The sequence below is a fragment of the Cryptomeria japonica genome, chromosome 1 (genome assembly GCF_030272615.1).
Source record: "Cryptomeria japonica chromosome 1, Sugi_1.0, whole genome shotgun sequence".
NCBI lineage: Eukaryota > Viridiplantae > Streptophyta > Pinopsida > Cupressales > Cupressaceae > Cryptomeria > Cryptomeria japonica.
In genome coordinates, this window is record NC_081405.1 from 671,829,555 (window position 1) to 671,857,101 (window position 27,547).

General features: G+C 36.6%; 1 protein-coding gene across 7 annotated transcripts in view; it reads left to right on the forward strand.

Moving 5' to 3' along the window:
• LOC131026781 (actin-related protein 8) overlaps nt 1-27,547 on the forward strand; it is a 183,948-nt gene that overhangs the window by 133,045 nt on the left and 23,356 nt on the right. For 5 of the 7 annotated variants that reach the window (XM_057956755.2, XM_057956756.2, XM_057956759.2 and 2 more), the window contains 3 exons: nt 4,735-4,816; nt 16,548-16,690; nt 18,903-19,051. In XM_057956755.2, the coding sequence (XP_057812738.1) occupies nt 4,735-4,816; nt 16,548-16,690; nt 18,903-19,051 (374 nt within the window). The remainder of the gene's footprint in view (nt 1-4,734; nt 4,817-16,547; nt 16,691-18,902; nt 19,052-27,547) is intronic. The other 2 variants (XM_057956757.2, XM_057956758.2) reach the window with 2 other exon arrangements.

The following is a 27,547-nucleotide window of genomic DNA, read 5'->3' on the forward strand; positions in this document are numbered from 1 at the left end:
GTAGTGTTTATTCTCGTCCGCGACCTAGTGATTTTCTGCAAGTGAGGGTTCTTTGTTCAGGGTGATGGTGTTCGGATTTGCACATTTTTCATGGCTCCGTTCTAGGGTTTTTGGAGCAATGGGTTTTTTCATGTTTTTTTGTAAAAAATGTGATGTTTTTATTTGGGTTTTGTGCGATTTTTTCCCAAAAACTGTAATTTTGTTTGTAAAAGGCTTTTGCTTGATTTTTCCCAAAAATCAGGGTCATGGGTTTTATAATTTTTTCCTCAAAAATTATATTTGTTGGTTTTGCTTGATTTTCTCCTAAAAATCATGGTTATTTTTTCTTTTTTTGCATGATTTTTTCACACAAAAATCATGGGATCTTTCTCTGCAAGAGAGTTTTTTGATTTTTTGTGCAAAACATCATGACTAATGTTTAAATTTCTTTACTTTATTTACTTATTTCTTTTATGTTGATATCCTTGCTTTTTATGCACTTAATCCCAAGCAGACTTGATTCCTTCAATGCCCTTCTTGGATGAATTGCTCTTCCCTTTATATCTTTTATTCGGAGGGGGTGCCCTTTCATGATGACCATTACCTTTGCAAGGGACACATCCCTTAATGATTTAAGTGTTGTCTTTTTGGGGTTATCTTAACTAATCCAATCGACCCTCTAAAATATAATTATTTCTTGAGTAGCCGATGATCTTTCTTTTAACCAAGCTAGGCCTCCATTAAATGGTGGTTGCTAATTGTTATTTTAATCCATTTTATTCTGGCTGGACCTTCTTATTTAGTTGCCAACTAATTATTATTTATAAGGCCAGATTTGAGATTTGTTCTCAGTTTGGCGGGGCATGACAAATAACAATTAGTAAAACACAATTTCTAGAAAAAGAAGGCTTGACAATTATCATTGTCCATCTAAGTGCAAAGGTGGCTCTAAATTGAATATATAAAATAATAATACTGATGACAATGCATACCAAATATAGGAGTAAAATATATCTTTATTCACACATGAAATTATTACAGAGGAGAAGACTAGAGATGGTTGACCAAGGATTCTAGTTCATCTAACTATACCATATTACCTTCCTTGGCGGTACACAACATATTTAAAGGACCCAATGGTTGCCAAGAGGAACACAACAGTCAACCAATGAACACAACTACCCAAGAGTGACAACCCACTTAATACAAATAATTAATACATTGGTAGATAACCAATATTATTGGAAATAACAATAGACGTTTTATGCTGACTACATCATCCCCCTCAAAAGAAAAAGTTGTCTTCCAGATGACAAGTAAACATCAAGTAATATTCGGGAAGACTAATGGTAAGAGTGTGGAGAATGACTTGTATTGGCAACCCCAAACTTGTAGTGTACCTGACAAATCAAACGGGGGTCTGGGGGAAACATTAATTTTCTGATTTTTGAAGATAGCATAAACAATGCTGATGAAGCCAAAAAATAGTGATTTCTTATGAAAAATATGTTCAAGTCGTACTCTCCAGTGAGATTCCAAGACGACATGTCGGTCCACTATGTGTTGAGGATGTATGGAAGGATGGCACTGAGATGACTGTATGACATATGGCTAAAAAAATGTTAGCACGTGATGTTTGGTAGGGTCTAGTCAGTACAACCCAGGTGGCATTTCCATGTACAACTTGTAACATTTCCTCATGTATGGCTCAATCATGTATAGTAAAGGTCGTACTGCTAGACTCCCCCTATGTACGGACTCTTTAGCTTGTTTCTTCGTACGATGCTCTTGTTCGTACGACATGTTTTCGTACAAATTGGCGACCTCCTGCACGTACGACTTTGCTTCCTCCCTTGGTCTTGCAGCGTATGGATGGTGGTGCTCGTACGGTGTGTTCATCTCTTTTCCATAGGGTATCTTGGCAAATGTCCCTTGGTGCATTTCACTATGCCAAGTCTTCACGTACGTTTCACTGTGCCAAGTCTCCTCGTACGTTTCATTGTACCAAGTCTCTGCCATGAACAAACTTGTGTGCAACCTGTACGAATTTGTTGGTTCCACGTATGGCCAAGTCTTCACCACGTACGGATTCCCTTGCGCCTCATACAATTTATCTCCATCCTCGTATAGGTCTTCATGTGCATTTTACGGATTTTGGTGTACTTCCTTCAATTGCCAAACAAATTTGTCACCTGTGTTTCCTTCGTATTATGTGCTCAACTTCAACGTGTACGGTTCCTTCAAATTTACTTCCCCCCTTCGTATGGTTCTTGTACATAGCTCGTGTGCGCTCCTTTCTTCAACCCCATATGGCTCCTCAATGCTGCTTTGGTCCACATGCGAGCTCACATTCGGATTTCCCTTTCCTCGTCCGTACAGTTCACCTCCACTCCCATACATTGTCTTCCAATTTTTCTTGTCCTTTACATACAGCTTGACCCCGTACAATTCACTTGAGTCCAACCCCGTACGAAATGTTAGGACTTGGCTTGCATACGGACTTTGCCCTTCCTCAATTTTGTCGATCCATAGCATGTTGCACTTGTGGTGGAAGACTTCGTAGTCCTCCATCTGCTAGTGAAATAATCCATTTAGGGAACTCGTTTCATCTTCAAAGCAGTATTCTAGCTCAAGCACCCCTTTGTCATTAGGTTCCATTGTTTTCCCTCCTTCGTCCATACTTGACTCTCTGTCTTCAGACTTTGATTCGGTGGATGCCAACTCCTTGTTCATAGCTTGATTTCTCAGGTCAATGATGTACTTCCTTCCTTTCCCCTCAATGGAGAGCTTGTTCTGCGTCCAATTATGTTCTGGCTTGGCTGCAATCAACTACCCCCTCTCGAGGAGTGTGTCGTATGCCTTCTTTTTGCTCAGGGTTGCCTACGAGTCCAAAACAAATTGTTGTGTCCCAATCATTACTTTTTGTGCCATCAATGTTCCCAATGGCTTGATGCCATGTTGGTTGGCACTTACCAAGTGGAAGGTCGGCGGCTAGAGCATTGGTCTTCTGAGGCCTTTCCAAGTATCTTCTAGCAGTACGTTTACTCCCGAACCTCCATCGATGATGGTGGTTGTCAACTTCTTCCCCATTATTTCCATCTCAACGACTGCCGACTTCCTCCTAATGCTCATCGTCAACAACATTCGATCACTGGCCTCATTCCCTTCAAGATTTATAACTCAAATATAATCTTCAATCACATTTGGGATAACTTATTATGATAGTGGGGAGCTGACCCTCCTAAAGTGTTCAACCATTATTCTTATGAAGTGGGGCATCCTTCATTCATATTTGAGTGGTGTGCCTTCACTACCCATCAATTTTTTTCACCTGTATTTATATTTTTATATCTACATTCACTATATACATGACTTTGTAGCTCATTCATTCATTTATTGGTTGAATCTTGGATATTATCATTGAATCATTGTATTATCGTTATGATAGTGGGGAGCTGACCCTCCTAAAGTGTTCAGCCATTATTCTTATCAAGTGGGGCATCCTTCATTCATATTTGAGTGGTGTGCCTTCACTACTCATCAATTATTTTCACATGTATTTATATTTTTATATCTACATTCACTATATACATGACTTTGTAGCTCATGCATTCATTTGGATATGCCTTACCATTAATATATCTTGATTTGTTGAATCTTGGATATTATCATTGTATTTCATGTCAAATTTCCAAGAGTGCACTTCAATGATACACTATTTTGTGTTTGTGTTGGAAATAAGCCACACCCGGACCGACGATGGACTGGTCCAAGAGGGGCCAGTAGCTAGGTCCAGGCTAGGAGCCCCAAGCACACAAGAGGTGTGGCTTAAGGGGGGGGGGTGTTGGTGTTGGAAATAAGCCACACCCGGACCGATGATGGACTGGTCCAAGAGGGGCCAGTAGCTCAGTGGTAGAGGACTCCAGCAGCGTATGGAAGGTCCTAGGTTCGAGTCCTAGCTGGTCCATGTCTCAACATTTTGGTCAAAACTTATGAGACGGGGTAAAATATTATATTATCCAGAATGGAAAACTGTACTTGTCGGTATTGGATCTACATTCACTATATACATGACTTTGTAGCTCATTCATTCATTTGGATATGCTTTACCATTAATATATCTTGATTTGTTGAATCTTGGATATTATCATTGTATTTTAGGTCAAATTTCCAAGAGTGCTCTTCAATGATACTCTATTTTGGTCAAAACCTATGAGACAGGGTAAAATATTATATTATCCGAAATGGAAAACTGTGCTTGTTGGAACTGGATATGCACTATTATTTAGTCTGAATGAATTGACAAGCAGTTTTGAAAGATGGATAAACTTTGGTTGGCAGTTACACATATAATCAAATCAAAATGCCTGGTCAGGGCTTTGTGTAGATGGTCTAGTGTCAGAGTGTTGAATAAATGGTTTGTCATATCTTAGGATAAGCTAGCAAATATTCTATTACGGTACATCTCTGAACTTGGTAACATCATGAATTTTGTTGGAGTGGAACACATTCTGCTAGAGGAAATATGTAAAAGAAAGACAGTCTTAGAGTCTTGAAGTTTTTCTGCAATATCTTGCTTATGCAAACATTAGTTCTGTTGCATTTGTTTTCTCTTGCTTTTAAATTTTTGACACTCTTTAAGCAGTTCATTTAGATTCAAACTCAAATTTTAAAAAACCATAGTTATGAAATCATAATTTTTTTCGGTGGTGCATAGCATCTATATTTATATTTCCTAATTTTTAAATCTTGCAGGCAGTTTTAGCTCTATATGCTGCACAACAAATATCTGGAATAGTTGTCAACATTGGTTTTCAAGTCACTTCTATAGTTCCAAGTCAGTTACATTTCTTTTCTGAATTTTCGTATAATACATACCTGTGGATATTCAATTATTTTTCATTTAGAACAAACTCATCTATTCATTTTATGTATGAAATACAAATGAAACTCTGCAATGTTCCTTTTTTATAATTTTTGCTATTTTCTGAGTTTTTTGTATTTTTTCTGGAACAAACACAATTGGAATGCCAACTGAACTTGTAATATAAATGCTGATTAAAACGACCAAGCTGGAAACTTTTTTTTTTTTTTTTTTAATTTCAATATGGAAGAATGATTACGGTAATTGATATTCAAGGTAGAAGTAAGTTTCAGAATATTAACCTTCTCAAATTAACTCAGAAGTGTTCAAATGGTGAGGTTTATGCAAGATGGCTGCTGGTAGGGCACTTAAATGATTTTCTAACACTCCAAATGTCAGGTACATAAATATAAAAGTCTGATATAACCCTGTAAAGATTGATACACCAGCTTATATGACTGATGTAACCCCCAAAATGCTGGTACAGCATCCTAGATGACTGTGGTAAGGCTGTAAATGAATGCTGGTGATTGGGAAAAGATGTAGAAGTTCTGGGAATGGGTTTTGGGGACGACTCATGTCTTGTATCATATTAAGGCCTTCAACTTTGATCAGATCTTTAAGGGGGGTTCATTGGGCTTCAAGGTTCAAGGATGTGTTGGAAGAAGTACTCGCATAAGGGGACAAGTGAAAGTTTGACTTCGAAAAGATGATAAAGGAAACAATGGAGTTTTCAGTTAGAGGATTACACAAAATACGTACTTGGGTAAAAATAAGGTTGTAACTTTGACTTCAATAAAGTAACTTACTATAAATATTGAGTTAGGATTTGAGATTTGGAGATGACATGGGAAGGGTACTAGAGTATGGGCGAGCCCAATAGCGGCAAGGAACAAAGAAAAATTTGGACTTGGGTGAAAAGGCATGCAAGGAAGGGAAGCTTAGAAACTCAAGGAACCTACCAAAGCTTAAGGAAATGACCAAAAAACACACCATACTTAGAAATTTAGAATTTTCATGGATTTCGGCAACTTCCAACACATGAAATGTAAAAGGGGAGGATAAAGGACTATATTTATGCAAACATTGACCAAGGAAGATCCATTTGGAACTATCTTAGATTGGTCATTTATGATGGGATAAACAAGATCAAAACGGACGAAGGGGTATAGAGCATGGAACAAAGAGACACATTATAGTGGGGTGCAAACACAAGGTATTCAGAGTTTTAAGCCTAAACATACTTATTGGAACTCAAACACTTTTATTAAATTTTGTTTTCATCTCATTATAGAAGAAAGTGTATGATGTACTATTGGGCTAGGGCTGGCTAGTAGTAGCCAAAGTTGACCACAATTTGAAAAGGAATACTCTCTCCATTGGAAAAATGGGTAGGATGTATATATCGATTTGAAGAATTCGGCTGTGAGGCAGAAATTTTCTTGCATCCTTCATATTTCTCAGATTCAAATTCCATAGAAGAATGGATGGAGAACCATGATAAGGTTTCTGTGGAGTAGAACGGTGAAGGAATTATAGAATTTTATTCATGTTTGTAAGATGACACAAATTCTCTTTGTGGCATGTTCCATAGGTAAATGGAAGACTGAAATTTTTCCGTTGACTTGCAATTTTATGAAGCTATAGATAGTAATGAAGTGGACCAATGTTTACGTGATGACAAGAAGGATTCAATTCATATTGAGGAAACTTGTTCGAGTGATCTTGAATTATTAAGTGGTTCATCTATGCCAAATAAATTACTTGGTTTAGAATTCATGTCTTATTCTCAAAGGCTACAAGCTTCATATTTGATTCACATTGGCGCTTCAACAACAATACTGAAGGCAATTGATGAATTTAATGAAGGTACTATTGTGACCTAATCACACATCACCCCATCCAAGATAGGGACCCACTAGCTTTTAGGCCCTTTCGGTCGTTTGGTCTTGGTTTTTTGTGTGTTTTGGTGGCAATCTCGTCAATTTCTCCGCTTTGCGGATATTCGGGGGTCAGTTTCAGTTGATTAGCTTCTCTGTCGAGCGAGTTCTATGAAGTCTAGGGCCTGTTTTGTCCCCTTTTTAGGGTTTCTGCCTTCTTTCCTAGATTTTAGGGGTTTTGTTAGGGTTTTGGGAAAATTGAACATACAACTGGAATTAGGACCCTTCAAGGAACCTCCCAGTAAAATTTGAGCCAAAACGGGACAACTTTCTATTTTTAGAAAGTTCTTATTTTTAGGGATTTTTCCGAGTCCCAGAATGTTGTCATTTTGCCAAAAATCAAACTTACTATTTTTAATAATTTCTAGTTTTAGTAAGTTTCTATTTATAGTAAGTAATTTCTGCACCCTGTCTAGGGGTCTAACGCTGACACTTTGAAGGTTTCTATTTTTGGAAAATCAGTACTGGCAGGGTTAGTCAAACAAGGCGACAAAGATCAGAAGTTTGCAGACATTTCTAATTCCGGAAAGTCAGACAACAGATAGAGAAGGCCAAAATTGGTTAAGTGCTGGAAGCCCATGCCTAAAATGGAAAGCTTGGAAATTCACCAAGGTTCAGGAAAACACTTCAAAATCACAAGGAGGTCAAAATATTCTAAATCTGGGAGATTGAATGATGAAAAAATCCATGCCAGAATGAGAATTCCGCCCAAGGAAATGATTGGGTGCTAGATGAGGCAAGTCAGGAAATGTTTAAAAAATTAATGAATCCTCCACATAGTCAAAATTCCGCCCAACTATGGACTTGGGCGCTAAAAGAGGGTCTCAAGGATTCACAAAAAAGTTGTGAATTCCTTCACATAGTCAAAATTGTGCCCTAGCTTGATGGAAGGCGCCAAAGTGGGGGGTGCATGGATAACATGAAAATGTTGAAATTCCTTGCCTTGTTGGAAATTGCACCCTAACAAGGAGGAAGGCGCCAAACCAGGATTCCCATGGACAATTCACAAATCAATGAATTCCATGACCTGTGCAAAATTCTGCCTTAGGCCATAGACAGGTGCCAAAGTTGATACATCATGGAATTCCTGCCACAATTTGCGAATCCTCACCCAGGTGAAAATTCGCCTAGGAATGTGGTAGAGCGCCAAATCCACTAAGGCAAGGAGAGGTGCAAAAAGTAAAGAATCCTTCCCTTGTGCAGAATTCTGCACCAGCCTTGTGGAGGGCGCCAGAATGGAGGAGGCAAGGAGAAATGGATAAATTTCATGAATCCTCTACAGTGGTGAAAATCCGCCCAACTTTGGACTTGGGCGCCAAAATGGAGGAGGCAAAGAGAAATGGATAAATTTCATGAATCCTCCACAGTGGTGAAAATCCGCCCAACTGTGGATCATTGTAAGTTTTTGAAGGAAGCTAAAAATATACAATATAGACTTGAGTTTAACAAGCTTTGGGGCATTCTTGATGACACAAATATTTTAGTCCCTACTACTTTGTCTGCTAGGGCAGCCCTTCAACACAACCAACATGCGCCACATACTTCTCCTCATGCTTCGCAGACTAGAGGAATGATGTTTGGGTCTCCATCCACTTCCACTTCTAGTGCCATGCCCCAATCACGAGAGGCTACGGGGATAGGGAAACGCAAGTTGCAGACATCGCAGAGTAACCCCATAGCTGATATGTTTAATGTGTAGCTGAGAGATGAGATAGATGAATCCATTGGCAAGTTCTTCTTTGCCAGTGGCATCCCATTTCATGTTACACGGTCTCCTTATTATAGGGAGATGATGGCTATGGTGGCGAAGGGAGGAACATCATATGTGCCACCAGGTGAGACGAAAATGAGGACCTCGATCTTGGATAAATGCTATTCCAAGATCAATATTTTGATGGAGAAGATGAAGGCATGTTGGGTGGCATCTGGGTGTAGCATAGTTATGGATGGGTGGACGGACATTAGCCATCGTCCACTCATCAACATCATGGTCACATGTGTAGAGGGCCCATACTTCCTAACGAGCCAAAAGAATGGCTCTATTTTATCTATGTTTATGTGTCATTACTGGGACATTAGGAGTCTAGATATGTCTTTTGAGTTCAGAACCTTTGCTAAGTGATAAGACTTTATATGTTTTGATGGTGTGGTCATATGACATGAATTCGTTTGATATATGTTCCTTTTTGATGCAATATAAGAGGTAATTATGCTATGAGGAGTATCCATGGTAATGTTGCATGTAGATTTGAATGTTACTCTAATAGGGATAATTAGTCCTATATTTGTGCACGCTAACAATTTTATGTAGGACTAAAGAAGAATGTTGAACCAGTCCAAGATGCTCAACAATAAAGATCATGGAGTTGCTGGCCGGTAAAAGAGACAACGAGGATTGTCATTGAAAGAGTCAACTAGCGGTTGAAGGTAGTTCATTATGACTTATCTGAAGACTTAAATGATTTCCGTTGCCATAAGAGTAGATTCTCTCTGCTGTTCCAACAGACTCTGACTGATTCTCAGCGCTTGTAACTTTACCTTCTTTTTCTCCTTGTTCAATAAAAGCATCCTCCTTGAACTTTGGGAGTGGTATGCGATGGAGAACTTAATAGTAGCATTGATTCCGCGATCCTCTTTGATCCCTAAGAGATTACTTGGATGAGAATTATTTGGAACTTGAAGCAAAAAGTCCATATGCCCTATGTTGCAAGATGTATCTCTTACTCTATCACCCATTTTGGCATGCTTTCCATGATGATGAGAATTCTATGATGACATAGGGAGCAACAAATTTGAAACATTTTCATACCTTTGGTTTTGAACCAAATTCTCATCCTTAATTCTTTTTTATAAAACAACCAATGACCCGTCATGGGGAAATTTGAAAGATGGTGCATGGTTTGGTGCATCTTCCTTCAACTTGAGCTCTTTACTTCTAACAAGTGGAACCTTCCACGTCCACTTCATTGTTCTTCTGTTTACACATGCCGTCATTAGAAACCATTAAAATATCTTCTCCTTGTAAAGAAACTTTACCTTCAACTTGGCATTTTGGTTCCTCTTGTTCTTGTTCCATGATATCTTGTTGTTTTGAATTTGATTGTTCATCTTTCTTCCCGCTTATTACCTTAGCCATTCTCTTTGAATGCTTCATCCATGCAATTAAATCCTTCTGATATTTATGCAATTCCTATAACATTTCTAATGTAGATTGTTTAAAAGATGAGATACCGGTTCTTGGGGAAAAAGGCTGGGTTCGGGTCCTGGTTCTTGCCCAGTCCTGGTTCTCCTTGGGTTCCACCCAGGTCCTGCACAGGTGGAACCCAGGGAGAACATAGGCGGACCTGGGAGAACCAAGGCCCGTGGGTTCCCAAAAACGGGTTCCACGGGTCATAAAAGTCAAAAAAACAATTAAAAACAACTATGTATCATTTATCTGTTATCATTTATGTATCATTGTATGGGAAAGTTACATTGTATGTTTGAACATATATAATTTTGATGTTTGAACATATATATATATATATATAATGTATGTGTACGGACGTACCCATACCCGTATCAAAGATTTATTTATTTTTTGCCGAATTTGCGAATCCGTACCTGTATCCGTATCCTTATCCGTACCCGAATCGGTAACTTAGTTTAAAAGTCTTCATTTCTCTAGCATGCAACACGTTGTCAAGATCCCTACTCTGATACCAATATAATGTGCCTTAAACATTGTAATGGAAAAGCTGAATTTTTATTTCTAAATTTTCAAATGAAAATAGAACATGAGAACCAATACTTAACTCTGAAAACCCTATTCCAATACTTAACTCTGAAAACCCTATTATTGATTCGCCCCCTTGAACCAACCGGTTTGGCTTGGGTTTGGTTTTGGATTCCGTTCAGCATGGAGTGCGAATAGGATTTGTGAAACCACTTGTGGGTTCATGTGGAATGGTCTAAGATGAATTTGTGAGGAATTGCAATGTTTTTTACTTTTGAGGTTGTTGCGACGAACCCACCTTTTCCTTTGTACTTGTATTTTGTGCATTGGTATTTCAATGTTTTTTTTGGCTGGTCCTAGATGCAATGCTTAGTATGCTTCCTCTACTGATTCATCTCCTGCTTGTGGTGGAACATAGTAGGGGGATTAGGGGACCCATAGGCCAAAAATGGTGGCCCCAAAAAATTCAAAGATAGTCAAGGTAGAGAGGTTCAAGAGAATAGAAGGTGTTGATGAGGGTGTCTGTAATGTCGCTTTTTAGTAAAAACCCTAATTTTTGCCCTAAATCACCATTTCCATGTAAAACAATAAATGGAATAGGATGCGTACCTGATTGAGATCGTGCAATAGGTTAGGAAACCATTGAAATGTATATAATTAATAATATAAATCTTCTAAGAAAGACAATTAAGCATAAATTCTCTATGCTTAGGGTTAGGAACATTAACTTAATAACAGTTCTGATCTGATCTTATCAATGGTGCTGTCATTGTAGACTTTTGATTTTTTACCTTTATATCTCTCAATGTGAGGGAGAGGTCACACCTCTTCATAATGTATGCCCTCTGGAAAGAGACACACCCTTTCACCATAAGCACTCTTTGAAAAAGTGCAACTCTTCATTATTTCTGCCCTTTGAAAGGGACACAACCTTTCACAATCAGATCTGCACTTCTGATTCCCCGAAATTAGCCCCCTTGAAATGAGGTTCTCTTCTCCCTTTTATAACTCATGTTTGAAGGAGTCACAACTTTTCATTTTATGTCTTTTGACCATTCATTAACTTAATTTAATTTTAATTATATAATAATTATATTCTTTTTAATTTTAAAATATGGGAGAGGACCCAGTAGTTGTGCACCCTAACTTCGTGCTTCTCAAAATCCTACGTGGAAACTTCAAATCACTCTGAATTTTTTAGAGCAGCTTACTTGGTAAGTCCCCTGCTTATACTAAGGTTTCAGGGCCACATCAGCAAATATGATGCCAGATCAGTATTCTTTTTTCCAAGGTGTCCAAAACAGCCCAAAAACAAAGTGAGACCAATAGGTGTGCAAAGGGGCCCCAATACTTGTGTAGCTGATGTGGCATCACATGATTGGTTACGTTTCACAACAAATGGTATATTTCATTCAATTATTGGTACTTATCATACAACTATTGGTGCAATGTTGTACAAAAGTTGGACATTAAATCAATAAGTATGGGGGTATTAAATAAACAACTTCTATCACAAGAATTGGAACACGCTCAACTACTGGGTCCTTTCCCCTATATTAATTTTATTATTATTTATTGTTATTGAATTCTATTTCAAAGTGGGGGCATTACAGTGTCCCAATTTTTGAGATTGGAATTCATGTTTTATTTGATGGACTCATAAATTTGATCCAAGCTTTTCATGTTTTATTTGATGGACTCATAAATAGGATCCAAGCTTTTGCAAGCCTGTACAAGGCGAAAAAGTTGGAACTTAATAAGAGTGAGAGATGAGAAAGACCAGGGATGGGTGCTTCACCATCATTAGGAGATGAATCTTCAAAAGGGAACTGGAATTCAATCAACTGGAGTAGATATTAACTTTATTATTTATTAGTATGAATTTTCTGAGTTCTTTTATAATTGTATTGTGATATTATTAATTATATATTAATGTTTATTATTCATTAATATTACATTTTTATAGTTTATTTATATATTAATTTTATTTATCTTATATTATATTAACTTTGCTTATATATATATTATGTATGTATGTATTTATGTAAATTTTATATGCATGCATGTATGTATGTATGTGTATATTGTTAGAGTTATCTTGTATTAGCTAATAATTATTTATTTAATTATTAGTCTATTAAACTCTACGCTTAAGCTAAACTTAGGCATTTAATAAATATTGTAATTATTTAAATACATATTATCCCTTTAGGGTTTCTTTAGGGTTGCATATCTTTAGGGTTTCTATTATCCTTTTATAAGGATTGTATTGTACTTTTTCATAAATTGATTCCCTTTCTGAATGATAATTTTTTTCTTCAGAACATTTATGCTTTTTTGCTTTATGTGCTTCCATTCTTCTCTTGTGACAGGTATTTGCATGCAGGTGTTCTTGGGATCTCTGAAGTTGTATTTCCTCAACTTCTTTATGGTATCAGAGCCTACATCTGTTGCTGCTTGTTCCTGATTTTTTAGAAGATTTTTTGGAGGAGGGTTTCAAGTTTTTTCAGAGTTTTTTATTGGATTTGGGGTATTTGTTTTGTTTTTGATCATTTTGGGTTCAAACGGACCTCACTGTTGAGCTCAGAACGCCCCAAAACCCCCATTTCCATATAAAATTTGTCAATTTTTGACAAATTTGGGTTCTGAAATTTTTTCTTTGATTTTGCCTTTTTTGGCACGAATTTCGAGAAATTTGTCAAAAAAATCATTAAAAAAATTTAGAGCAGTTTGGGCCAAAAAAGACCTCACCGTTGGCTTCCGAAGGGCGTTTCCAATCATTTTGATATATAATTCGACCTATTTTAGTGACAAGTGCATCTAGGCCATGATTTTTTTATTGGCACATTTTTTGAGGCACTGAAATCCGTACGGCTGTACCTGCAAATGCATCAGAAAATTTTCGTCAAAATTTTTTTTTTACCCTTTTTATGCCCTAAAACAGGGGTTTTTTCTTTTGGCCATAACCTGGTCATACGGAGGCGCTTTTTCAAAAACCTTATATCGTCGGAAAGCTCTTTCCGAGCTCTCTCTAGATCTGGAGGTTTGATCTTCTGATTTTTCTTTTTTGATGGTTTTTTTTTCCATCAAAGTCAGAAGTTCATTTTTGCACTTCGGGAGACATCACTTGACCAGCCATCCGAACTCCGTTTTTTGAAAACTTTATATCGTTAGAAAGATTGTCCTATGTACTTTCCAGCCATATGAGTTTTCTTTCCAGATTCTGCTCCAGGAATTTTTGCTTCAGTTTTTTGTTTTTCAGCACTCTGTGGATATCTTGGTTGTTTCAGGTCCTAGAATCTCTTCTCTGAGTAGGATGTCTCGGTTTTGGCTGTTCTTTTTATTTCCAGTTTTCTTATCATTGTAGCTTCTTTTATGCAAACGCACTGCGATAAAGTGCCATCATGCATTGTTTACTTGGGATCTTGCACATCTTGTGCCTTATTGTACATGCACTACTTATAAAGTGTCATGAGGGGGTTGATGTTTGCCTTGTTTGCCATCTACCTTTGTCCAGTGAGTGTTCCTTCCACGACATTCGCCTCATGTTGTGTGCCAATTGAGTGTTCTTTCCACGACACTATGTACTTTCTCTGCACCTTCGATATTCCTGGTTCTTCGTCATGCAGTTCTTGTTGGCCGTTCTTTTCAGTGTACATGTCCCTCTCCCTTTTCAGCATTATGGGGAGGTTTGTCCTATTGGTTCTAATGCTTCCTTGGTTCAATTGATCAGCTCTTTAGGCTTTGGTGTCTCATGCCATCTGTATCTTCGAGTTCAGTTGTTTGCCTTTGTTTGCCATCTGATTCGAGTAGTGTCATTTGAGGGCACTCATGCAGATTACAGTCTTCTCTACCTGGTCATGTTTTATTTCAGTGGAGGTTCTTCAGATCAGTAGTTACTCGTCGACAGTGTTTGCAGCTATTTTTTGCTTCAGTGGTGTTCTTCTTGCTTTTCCATCTCTTTTTGGAGTAGAGTTTTTTCCCACTTGGTTTTCTCTATTTCTCTAGTTCATAGAGATTTGGTTGTGATTGGGTACCTCATCAGGCCTTGTTGCGGGGACCCAAATTCTTTTCTGCCTTCTCATGTAGTTGCATTTTTTTTGCTTCATGCATTTAGTTTTTTAGCTACTCCCTAAGTTCATCTTAAGGGGGGGTGTTAGAGTTATCTTGTACTAGCTAATAATTATTTATCTAATTATTAGTCTATTAAACTCTACGCTTAAGCTAAACTTAGGCATTTAATAAATATTGTAGGTATTTAATAATTATTCTAATTATTCTAATTATTGTAGGTATTTAATAATTATTCTAATTATTCTAATTATTGTAGGTATTTAATAATTATTCTAATTATTAAATACATATTATCCCTTTAGGGTTTCTTTAGGGTTGCATATCTTTAGGGTTTCTATTATCCTTTTATAAGGATTGTATTGTACTTTTTCATAAATTGATTCCCTTTCTGAATGATAATTTTTTTCTTCAGAGCATTTATGCTTTTTTGCTTTTTTGCTTTATGTGCTTCCATTCTTCTCTTGTGACAGGTATTTGCATGCAGGTGTTCTTGGGATCTCTGAAGTTGTATTTCCTCAACTTCTTCATATATTAAGTCTAATATTCTTAATTTCAGGCTGTAAATATGTATATAAAAAATTATATGTTTTTGTAGTGACAAACCCAAAACGAACCCAACCCACAATTTTTTTTTGACTGAACTCGAGAACCAAACCATCAAACTCGAATCCGAACCGGTAACTTAGTCTGAAAATGTAAGTTTCTGGTTTGTGCAGTAAACCCTAACTGCTGTAGAAAAATCAGAACAAACCCTAGGGCAAAAAATAACTTGAAACCCTCCAAAATTAATTTGTTTTTATTGCCAAAATTTTAATCAGATTTTTACAACCTTAGAAATAATATACAATTGAACCTTTTGCACGTACAAGTTGTTGCATGGCTTGGTATAGTTGTATGCCACTGCATTAGAAATTTGGAGAATTCTACAATTGCTGTTAGGAAGGTACAATGTAACCGAAATTGATATGTAGACCCTTATTGATGTTGATTCCTCTCACAAATGACGAATTATTGTTACTTTTAGTGCTGCAATTTTTATTCTATTTGAGCTGTAGGATTTCTCTTGTGGATTGCAAATTGACTAGACTTTTGCCATCTTGCTTGACTATGGTTCTTCATATAAATTTTGATTTTATTTGATTGTCGTTGATACCAATGTTGGTAAAAATTGAAGAATGAGATTGATAGAAAATGGTGTGCTTTCTTAGGTTGAGAGCATCACATTAAATTATTGATCATGTGCTAGACCTAGATTTAGTTAGTTACTAAAAATAGATGGTAGTTACAACTAACTACTTATTAGAGACAAGTGTACATACACTTTATTATATTATTAAATTAATATTCTAATATTAAGCACATTAATCCCTTAATGCATGTGTTTGTGACCAAATAATTAAGGCAACTTGTATTGAAAATTGGTTTGCATGAATGTAGGATATCTATTAAAATAGTTTGTTGTACAACTCCACAAATTATCGTGTTGGAAGATTTTTGTCTTCGATTTTTTTTTAATATTAGTGGTTCATTACCATGAACTTACCTTCAATAAATTCATGTTGTATGCTAAAATATGAGTAGCCTAAAGAAGATGAATATTTTGAAATTACCATTTCTTTACCTTCTACAAGAAATTATTATCTTGATATTTTTAGTTAATAGACAATTTCTGTAATAGTGAACTTATGATCAAGTTAGAGAATTTTTAGATCAGGCATTTGAGAATACAAGATTGAAGATATTTCCCATTTAGCATGAAATATAAGCTGTATATAAGCATTGATAAGGAGATAAAGTTTGTTGGAGTTTAAGTTCATATCCTTGAGTGCTGTAAGTAATTCTAAGAGATTCCAGATCATTTTTGTTCTTGGAAATATGCAATGTAAGTTATACTTGTTTATAGTTTTTGCTTGAAAGTAATCAAGAGAGATTGTAGCTTAATTTTGTAGTTATGTTTGTTATTTGTCTTTTTCAGTTTTGTGTGGTAAAGTCATGCGCAATGTGGGTGTGGAACTTGTGGGCCAGGGAGCATTACGGATTACTGGTTTTCTTAGTGAATTGATGCATGGAAGTGGAATTGAATTTGGCTCAATGTACACTGTAAAAGTTCTTAAGGAGGTATTTGTACTCTTCTTTAGCTGAAAAGTGCTTCAAAGTGAGAATGTCCCTATTTCTGAATTGTGCATTGTTTTGGGGAAATATTATAACAAGAAACCTGTCACCACAAAATACAAATATTCTAATTAAATGTTATGAATTAGATATTCTACTTTTGAAGGTTACTAGATTTAACTGTTTAGATCTCACTAATCAAGAGTTTAAATAGATGATTATAATAATGACAGATTATACATTATTGTGGAATTTGCAAGCAACAATTGATGTTTGAGTAAAATTAGCTTTCATGTTGTTTACACTGGTGACATTGGTGAATTAACAAGATAATGATGCTGCTCTTGATGTCACTTTTCTACTTAGTATAAATGAGTTAGTTGTTTTTCCCTTCCTAATTACTTTTGACTCAGTGGTGTACGTGTTTGATAGCTTTGTAATATCTATGCAATTGTTGGAATATTTGAATTTTGATGAGCATTAATTTTACCGTTTGATGAATTGAGTTCATGATCAGTTCAAACATTCATTTTGCTATTTGTAGTGAATATATTTATTTCATACTGAATAATTGTCTAATTTTGTAAATGTTTGGAAAGCGCTCGCTTTTTAGAATATAGCTGTGCACACAAATTCTATATTTAGTCAAACTATATTAGTACCCTATTTAAACTAGGGTGGATGAATGTGGAAATCAAGATCTGTTTCACATTAGAATTAGTGGTTACATAGAGTATTAGTAATAATTTATAGCCATGTTCCACCAAGTTTCTAAGATGAGGAAGTAAGGAACCGATTAACAATTTCTTATATCACAGCAGACCATCAGTTGTCATGAAGGATCTTTTGCTTGATACTTTCCCTTTAGCAGTGTTTGTAGTAGACCGTTTATTTCAGTTAGAATTAATCATCAACTATAGTGCCTCCTACACCTCAATTATCCTCTCTAACAAATTTAAGTAACCTGCATAACTAGTCTTCACAAGTTTGAGGAATTCTTTCTCCAAAGAGTATTGGAGAGAGCAACTGAGGTGTGGTGGTTAAAAATGAGCATTTGAATATCTCTAGCTTTTGCCACCACTTGCTACACCAATTTTATCTTCCCTACGTCAAAATTGTAGGCTTGAAGTCTACTCACCCACTTATGCTGTCTATCATTGAGAACTTTCTCATTCGTGAAATATTTTTTGCTTTTGTGGTCAATTTTGATGATGAATTTGTCCCCTGCTAAATAAGGTTTGAACTTGGCCAGTGTATGCATGATAGCCAACATCTCTCCATCAAATATCGAATACCTCTTCTCCACACCTCTTGACTTCCTACTTTTAAAGACTATGGGATGCTTCTCCTGCATTAGTACAACACCTATCCTCTCTCCTGAAGCATCAAGCTCCAACTCAAAAGGTTTGGTGAAATCTGGAATCACCAAAACTGGGCATGTAGACATCACCTGTTTGAAGTGATCAAAACACTTCTGTGCTGCATCGGACCACACAAAAGCTCCAGTTGTGATAGTTCCTGTCCATTTGACCAAGTAACTTAATTCACTTAAGTAAAAATAAAAATAGTAATTCACTGAAGTCACTAAGGTGACCTTATTACAAAAGTAGGCCTTATCTTTTAATAATTATTTAATATTATTCTAATAACAAAAGCAAAAGTCAATAAGGGTTAAGAAGAAAACTACTTCCTGTTTTTAAAACTGGTGATTGCATTTAGCAGTGACTTGGCAAGTTTTATATTTGCAGCAACTTGTGGTTTTTGGTGCGAATACTTGCTAGGAAAAAGGTAGAAGTGGCTTTTGCCCTAATTGGCATTGTGTACAGAATGTTGAACCATTTGATTATGTCTATTTCTAATCTAATACTGGATCTACAAGTAATTGGGATGATCAGATGTAATAGTTGCTTGCATTTTTCTTTCTTGAGTTCTGTTAGCTTCTCTATGCTTATCATTTATTAGCAGATCTCCTATCTGCTAAAAAATCTCCAGTTCACATTTTTATGTTACATGCTGTGTAGTATGTACCATGCTTGAATGACATACTTTTGAGGGTGTACTTATGTTATGGTACTTATCCTATCATGTTTGGCTTCTATGAAGATGACTTATTGAAGTTGAATACAATGCCATTTTAATTTGAGAGCAGCATATGTACTCATAGCTCAGCTGCTTTGAAGAAAACAACTGTTACAGCTTAAAATGTTAAAACTTGCAGAACTTGTGTTATGTGGCTGAAGATTATCATGCGGAACTGTTGAAGAATACAAAATCATCCCATTTAGTTAAAGATGAGGGGATCTTTACTCTATCACATGAGCGTTTCCAAGCAACAGAGATCCTTTTCCAGCCTCAGCTTGGTGGCATGTAAGAACCAGTCTTCCATTTATATTTCTTGTATGTGATAATGAATTAAGGAGGGCATTGCTATAGTATCACGCTGAATTTGTTATCAGTTCCCAATCTGTATGTGTTATGTGTTTTGTTCTCAGAAGTATCTTTATGTTGGATAGTCCTTGCTCGTCACTTACAGATGATTTGATGTTTGCATATAACATTTCTCACATGAGTCACAGTGAATATGTAGACAGCAATGCAATTCCATGTAATGATTTCGCAGTTGATTTTCCTTGATTTGCTGTGAATTTGATGAACTAACAAGTGTGTATTCTAATAAGGTCCACCCTTTACCATCTCTTTACTCTGTTTAGCTTAGAACATGAGGCATTTTTGTTTAATGCAGTTCAGCACTCAATATGTATATACATTTCAAATTGTAAGAATGCACTTGATTTCTCTCTTGTAGAAATGAATTTTCTTTTGAATCCCATTAAATGAATTATGTCAGCAGTCGGTCCATTATTTTTGAGTCAGATTGAAATATTTGTCATCCATAATATATACTTTGTGTTGGTTGTACAGTTGAGTCCCATAGAGTGAGGGTTTGGTGTAATTTTTATTGAAGATTTTTTTATTCAACCCTTCTTATAATTGATGGTGTAAATCGTGTTCTGATCTTCAACTGAAGAAAAAATGGCAACATTAAGATGTGCTAGGCTGATTTCCTGCACCAAATTATGGAAAATCCTATTTTTGCAAACTAACCTATTATTATAATATATTTTTTTTCAAGACTAGTTATGGCAGCATTGAATAATCTAAAGTTCAAACTGTTAGTGACTAAGAAAATCATCCAGGTTGAGGAATGGATTCACCATCTAGTATGAGGAAACGAGGAAGGGATTACTTGTACAATTTCTTATAGATGGCATTCTGAGGTGCAGGGGCAAGGACATAAGTCACGTTTTAACCTTGAAACGAGGAAAGAACAAAAAATTAAGATAGGTTGAACTGCTTTCCCACAGTAACTTTACAAGATCAGGACATATACTTTCAAACTATTGGCATGGTTTCCTCAATTTAGTGTTAGGTGTGGCAGCATGAAGCATCTGAAGTTCAAACCTAAGTGATTAAGCATACTCTCTATGCTAAGGACTGGATCTGCCACACCGAGTATGGTGTAAAGAAGGATGGGGCACCTTAATCAATCCCTCATCGAGGGAGGCATGTTGTGGTCTAATATGATTTGTTCAATTACTTCCATGAGCTAGGTGGACATTTAAGACGATTTTGGAAAATAATAAACACTGATGGATCATCTTGTTGGTGTAATGCTATAGATGCTGATCAAAATTTGAAATTGGAGGATACGTTGCAGTGACTAGGTCATGCTTTACAATAACAAAAATGGTTGTTGAAGGAATTTATTATTATCTAATGGAGTTCTACCACCAAAAAATGCTTGTATTTTTTATTAGTCTCCAGTTGTGATAGTTCCTGTCCATTTGACCAAGTAACTTTTGTCATGTGGTGTTTTAGACTCTTAGGTGAATCACTGCATCTATTTTTTATAATTTCCATTTCTTGCCACAAGTATCTATTTAGGATTTGACATTTCAATGTAAAAAATTAGTGTTTAAATTCAACATATTTTCCTAAAGATTGCTAAATTTTAATAACTCCCTTCTACTATAGTGCATGTTTGTTTAAATCACAACATCAATATGATTATTGAGTTTATCTTCCTTTATATTAGACACAATGTTTACACATAATGATCCATAATCACTACATACATTGAGATTGTGGCTATAAAGTGATCCAAATTACATTTCTACAATTTAACTGATTTTTATTGAAGATTTAGATAAAGAAATATGCTTAGATGTACTGGAAAAATACAATCACACTATTAAACATTTTGCATAGATTTTTCACTTAGGAGATCCACAATTTGGGAGGAAAAACGTAGTTAATAGTTGCCAATGGCATTCCTATCACTTATATCAATGTATAGTACAAGAAAAGTGTTACAATGCAAATAACTCCTATCCTCTTTGTTTGCCTTGTGAGATGAAATGCATGCCCTTTTTTGACCTTACCAAGTGCTACATCTTTGCAATTTCTTCAATAGCCTCCTCTTCTATTTTTTTCTTTATCTAGGATTTACTCCTATGCATTGGAATGATGCATACATCAAAACATTTGAAGAGTTGGTTGAATTTTTTGCCTTCTCATTTTTAGACTTGGAGTGATGAAACCATCATGTCATTTCCAAAATCGCTTTTATTGATTCCATTACCACCTCTTATACATTGTATTGTCTCAACAAGTATATAAGCATACCAATGGAATTGCTTTTGTTCACCATCGATTGCAAAATCATCTCTCGATAAGATTGACATTTTTTATTGTGTGAAAACAATGAGTATTTCCCAAATTTCAATCATGGTGTGCTATTATTGTGCATAGGTACCAAACCTGGCCTTCTTGTTAAGACCTATTTCTCTAATTTGTACTTAAGGGGGTGTTGGGGTAATATTCATAGTTCACCCAAGATTGTGCTTATCCTAAATGTCATATTGCATCTACTTATTAAATTCACTTTTATTAATAGGATTATTTATTTATCCTCACTAAAGTAGCTAATAATGATGTGTACATCCTAATTTTAGGTCATCAAATGACACAATTGCATTGTCATGCTTGATTAATGGTAGTTATGTGTTGCCTTTGTCTAATCAAGGTCACCTTTACTTCAATTAATTAACTTGTCCCTTAAGTGAGATTGATTAGGTAATTAATACCTCCTGGACAAGTGTCAAATTGATGCATGCATCCACAAAGCTTGTGTGCTTCACTTTTTGTATTGTGGATCAATTATATTGAGTACATTATATCCTTAATTATTCATAGGTTTTGTGATTAACTCAGACATTAGGTCCTGTTGTGACGTTTTCACACATCGCCCCATTGGAAATGGGGACCCCCTCTTTTTGTTGAATAAATCAAGTCTTTTGTGGTTAGTGTCGTCTCTCGACCCTAAGGATTGAGTCGTCAGTCTAGATTTTTACCCTTTGGAGGTGATGAAAGGTCTAAGTATGGAATGGATTTTAAAGAGTATAGAGCCTTGACAATTGTCATCAAGTCGAGAATCAAGCTTTCAAAGTATTATCAAATTGCATTGTGTTTATTGATTATCCTTTGAACTTTGCATTTTGTTAACTTATGATTTGATTGATACTTGTAAGTTTACGTTTTCTTGTCTTTTCAGGATTGATGCGAGAACAAGACTTTGGTGTTGAGAAGAGGACTTCGTTGAGTGGATGATATCATTGTCCAAGGAAGAGAATGCAATGGTAGAACAAGGAATTCACTAGCAGAAGGATAAATTGATGGAAATTTGGCTGTGTTGAAAGGTCTACATGAAGGAATGAAATTGAATAGGCAAAATTTGGCTAAGTATAGGAAAAATCCTTCACGGAGGTGGATTTGCGCTCATGATAGGAATTCCTCCTCCACCCCTAAATTGCGCCCAAGGAAGTAGTTCTGTACATCAACAGGATTTTGTCCCGGGGATAGAATACTCCTCAGGGTCTTATTTGTGGTCAAGTACAAATGTAAAATGAAGAATTTCCTCCAAAAATCCAAAATTAAAAGTCAGAAAGTTCAAGTGTGAATGATTTCAAGAATGACAGAATTGTTGACAAGGGAGTCCAATCCATTTATAAGAAGGTGAATTCCCAGTCAAGTACATGGAAGGAAGAAGATGATCAAGGAGAGATAATTTCAGAAAAATTAATCAAAGTTAGAAACTTGATCACAAAATGATGCAATTTGAGAATATTGCTCGTGATTAGTTATCGAGTCTACATGGCACCTAGTATGGTGATGTGGCGCCTGCTCACCTTCATCGGCCAATCACGTGTATTCAAGTCGACATGACTAGATTCAATGAACCCGACTTATCCAAGAGATCTACTAGAAGGTGTTGATAATATTTTATTATTGGTTTATATTCTAAAGGACAAGTGTCCCCAAATGTAATTTTCTCATTGGTTGACTTGGCCCCACTTTTCTATGCCACAAAAGCTATTGTTAGTAAAACCCTAATTAGGGTTCCATCTTCTAATCTCGGCCCTTGATTTCAAATTAATATTGGTCATTCATTTGTGGGAGGAGCTCTATAAAAGGCCCTGCCTTCTCAATTTTAATTCATGGTTAGCTCATTAGAAGTGAAGAGCTCTTGCTCCTTAGAGTAGAAGTAGAGTAGGAGAAGGAGAAGACATTGTTGTAAGACTTGGAGAAATAAAATTTGATTTCATTGAAGATATGGCGGATTCATGTTTATTTCAACTTATTGCATGGTGTTCTTCCAATGTCTCAATTGTTAAACAAAGTACTTTGGTTTTAATGGAGAATGCAATGGTGTTTGATGAATTTCCATGGCTCATATTTTTTGCATCTTATTGATTATAAGTTGCAGTGTAAAGTTAGCCTGAGCCTTTTATATGGATGCTTAACTTCAATCATTGAATGTGCATTGTTTGTTATGATGGTGTTCATTATGATATGAAAATTCTTTGCATAACCCTTGGAAGATTGCACTAGTTCTTGTGGAGTTGTAGTTGATCTTGGCGAAGCAAAACTTGGTGTATTTGGAATTCGTCCATTAGACCACTATCCATTGATATCATTGTCCTTAGGAGTAGAATAGATTCTCTAACCCTTTCACCTTTTTACTTTCAGTATATTCCTAGTTTGTTTGAGGAGAGAGGCATCACAAAATTGCAATATTTGATGATCAAGTTCCAGCCACTAAAAAAAAGTGAAAGAATGATCCAAACGTAACTCCCTTTGTATTACCAGCATATTACATCAAGCCAAACGAGCTCGTATCCAACATAAAGTCGCGAGTTCGCAGTAGGAACCTTGGAGTCACTGCTATGATCTTCTCAATCTTAGCATACGAGGGGTCTTTGCTCAAGAGAGGATACAGTGTCCTTTGGCACTTCATTCTATGTTGGTGAGGTCATAAAACACCCATCAACAAGTCCTAGTGAATTTGTTGTGTTGTACCTGTTGTCATATTATGACACCCTTGGTCCATCAGTGAGAACCGATCAGAGATATGTTCTATGGACCAGCGCAGCCCCAGTTGATAAAGGAGAGAAGAATCATGAAGTGTGAAGTGTTGCCCTATCCGGAGGAAGTTCCTCCCTTAGCCTTTTCTTCTTCCCCGGAACTCCAGAACCCCGAGGTTCCGAAGTTCTTTTCTCTTTGCCCTTGTCTCTTTCCTTCTTCCTTTTGTGGAACTCCAGAACCTCGAGGTTCTGAAGTTCTTTGCCTTAGCCGCTTTCTTTCCTTCCCCGGAACTCTAGAACCCCGAGGTTCCGAAGTTCCCTTCCTTCCCTTGGCTTTTCTCTAGTTTCTCCGGAACTCCGGAACCCCGAGGTTCCGAAGTTCTTTCCCTAGCTTAGCCCCTCCTCTCCTTAGTCTTTCTCTCTTTTCCCCTGGAACTCTAAAACCCCGAGGTTCCGAAGTTCCTTGTCCCTTTTCTCCTTCCCTCTTCGGAACTTCGGAACCCCGAGGTTCCGCAGTTCCTAGCCTTCCTTTCCTTCGCCTCTTCTCTTAAGCTTCTATCCTTGCTCGGAACTCCGGAACCCGGAGGTTCTGAAGTTCCCCTTCTCTCTTTAACCCTTTCCCTCTCTATCTCGGAACTCCGAAACCCCGAGGTTCCAAAGTTCCTTGCTCCTTCCCCTGTCTTCCTCACTTCAGGGGTCCGAGCTTCCGAAGTCTTTGGGCTTCCTTCCGACTAGCGACACTTCCGGATGGCGTGATCAACACTCAAGGCTTTTAACGCTTCGACAATTTTGGTGACTTGTGCACTTTCTTTTGTGGAGCCACAAGGGTGCATTAAATGTTTTTTGGCAGGATTTCCATCAGGGAGGTACGGGGCCATGCTTGGTGACTTATGTCATGTCTGACTTTGGAAGGTTAGTCAATCCTTCTTCTCAGGATTGCCTTTTGGTGGTATGGCTAGGTTGCTTGCATGTACAAGTCAAGTGCATGCACTTCCCTGCACTTCCAGACTAACATGCAGGGGTCATGATCACCATTGTAACCCACTTTTCTATATAAGGCTGTTAAGCCTCATTTTAAAGGGTTCTCTCCCTGCTGGCTTGAGCTTTCTTATGCTCTTCTCTTCTCTTAAAGACTTGTAATTATTTTTGCATTTCTGCAACTGTAAGATTGGCTTTTGGCCTTATGATTAATTGAAAATCACCATTCTTGCCTCCTTCTAACCTATGTATGCTATCTATGCTTTCTTACCTTCATTATAGGTGTATGTCTTGTGGCTTTTTCTCTCCATCTATGCCGTATTAACTTGTTTTCTGAGTGTGACTTGTGGGAATCCTTCTCCCCTCTTTACATTTAGCAAATTCTAACCTCCATATATGCGTCTGGGTCACTTATGCAATTGAAGTTGTGCATCTCTTGGGTTTTTTTTTAGTTAATTTCCTAGTGCCATTTCCGTAGGGAGAGAAACAATCTCTTCTTGGTGCATCACCTCCTTTTATTTCAAGCATTCTCTCTTCCCTTTACCTCTGCAAATTGTTAGGATAGGCTTAAGAGTTAGTTTTGAAGTGTTGAGTTAGTTCAACACTTGCACCGGGATTGAAAAGGAAGCCGGCCTTCTCCGAAGATTCAATCCCTTGCGCAAGGTCCCACACTTTGGGGTTGTTTCCATGTTTCACAAGGTTGTTGAGTTGATAGCTCAGCAAGGGTGCGAGCTTTTGTGATAACAATACCCATAAGATATTTTTGTATTGTGGCAATTTTAAAGGCAATATCCATCATTTTCACAAGTTTAAGTCATGATCAAGTCTTGTCCAATTTTTTATTTTTTTTTTGTCTCTTTTCTGAATGTTTGCAAGATCACAAAATGGAGCTCTTGAAGTCATCTGTCTTGACAAAGAAAGGAAGTTGTTGAAGATTTTTTATAAGCCCAGAGACTGATCATCTCTACAAGGAGAAACCAAAGTTATGTCCAAAACATAGAGAAAATAGCTAATGCATGAGATAAGGTGTACATTTTTGAGAAAGAGGCATATGAATAAAAAAATGAATAAGTATGGTATTGAAGTGTGCACTTGGAGTAGAGGGGTGTACCTAATAAAGGGTGAAAGTCCAATGATCTACTTAAAATTGTTTGGTGTGCATGGCATTGTGAGTTGTCCACACTTGTGAAGGTGAAAATCAAAATCTAAGTTACAATGCACAAGTGTGCATGAGAATATAAGATGAATACCTTAAAGTAGAGATCAAAGGGCTTGTTTGCCTTGACAAGGGCACACTTTGTAAAGTAAAAGTTCATTTAACAATGTCCTTTACAGGGGCACACTTATCAAAGGGAGAAGTAAGTTTTGAATCAAGCTGAAAGTCGTGAAGACAAGTATGCACTTTGTAAAGAAATTTGGAGTGCTCTTTATAAAGGAAAGCATGGACAAAATATGGGTATACACCTAAAGAAAAGTGTGCACCTCATTAAAGATGATTTTAATGTCTAGTTCAAAGTTTAGAGGGACACATACAGGTGCGTGCCTAAGGAACCTGGGACACACCTGATCAAATAAATATATAAATTTAGAGATTAAAATTTACTATTATAGGTGCACATCAAGGGGGCAAATGCTCACCTTTGTTTATAAAATTTCCGATTGCAAAGTTTCCATTATGAGATACATTTCTATTCTATAAGCACACACTTGAATGAGGCACTCGATTCAAATTTTGAAAAGTTGAAAGATAATGTACAGGGTGCACTTATTAGTGCAAATTCGGGGTTTGTTTTGTTGTCAAGATGTGTGCGTATACAATAGAAGTGCATATCTATTGAAGTCATTCCCATTTTCAAATTTCAAAAAGAAAACTCAATCCTATATTAGGTTGTCAATGGGAAAGGTTGCATTTCATAACAAAACCCAAAATGTTGTTGTGAGGTGCATACTTAGCCTGCCAGTGTTCTCCTCAATAAAGGAAAATCATGTTTCAAAATAGTAGTATTGATTCCCTTTCTCAAGTTTGCATGGGGTGTAGATGCTCACCTTGTCAAAGTAATATTCAAATACAAATAACTTTTACAAAAGTGCATGTAGAATTCAAGAGTGTACACTCTCGAAGATAATGCTATTTCAAGTGCAAAATTCAAACCCATTATAGTGATGCATGCACTTAAGCAAAATAATCTCAAGTCAAAATTATCAATATCAAGGAGCACACTTAAAGAAAGAAATTTGAAGCTGAAAGAGCATTGAAAGCAGGTCACAGGACAGAGGGTTTTTGTAGAATGCAAATTCGGAGCAGGTTATGGCAGAAAAATGTCAACATAATATTATGATCATTTCTTATATTTTTTGTTTTTTTACCAGCAGCTGAATGCCATGTACAGCAGCAGATTTGTTTCTTGAACAGGGTTTTGACAGCCTTCAGCAGCAGCAGGGTGCCATTTCTTAAAGAAAA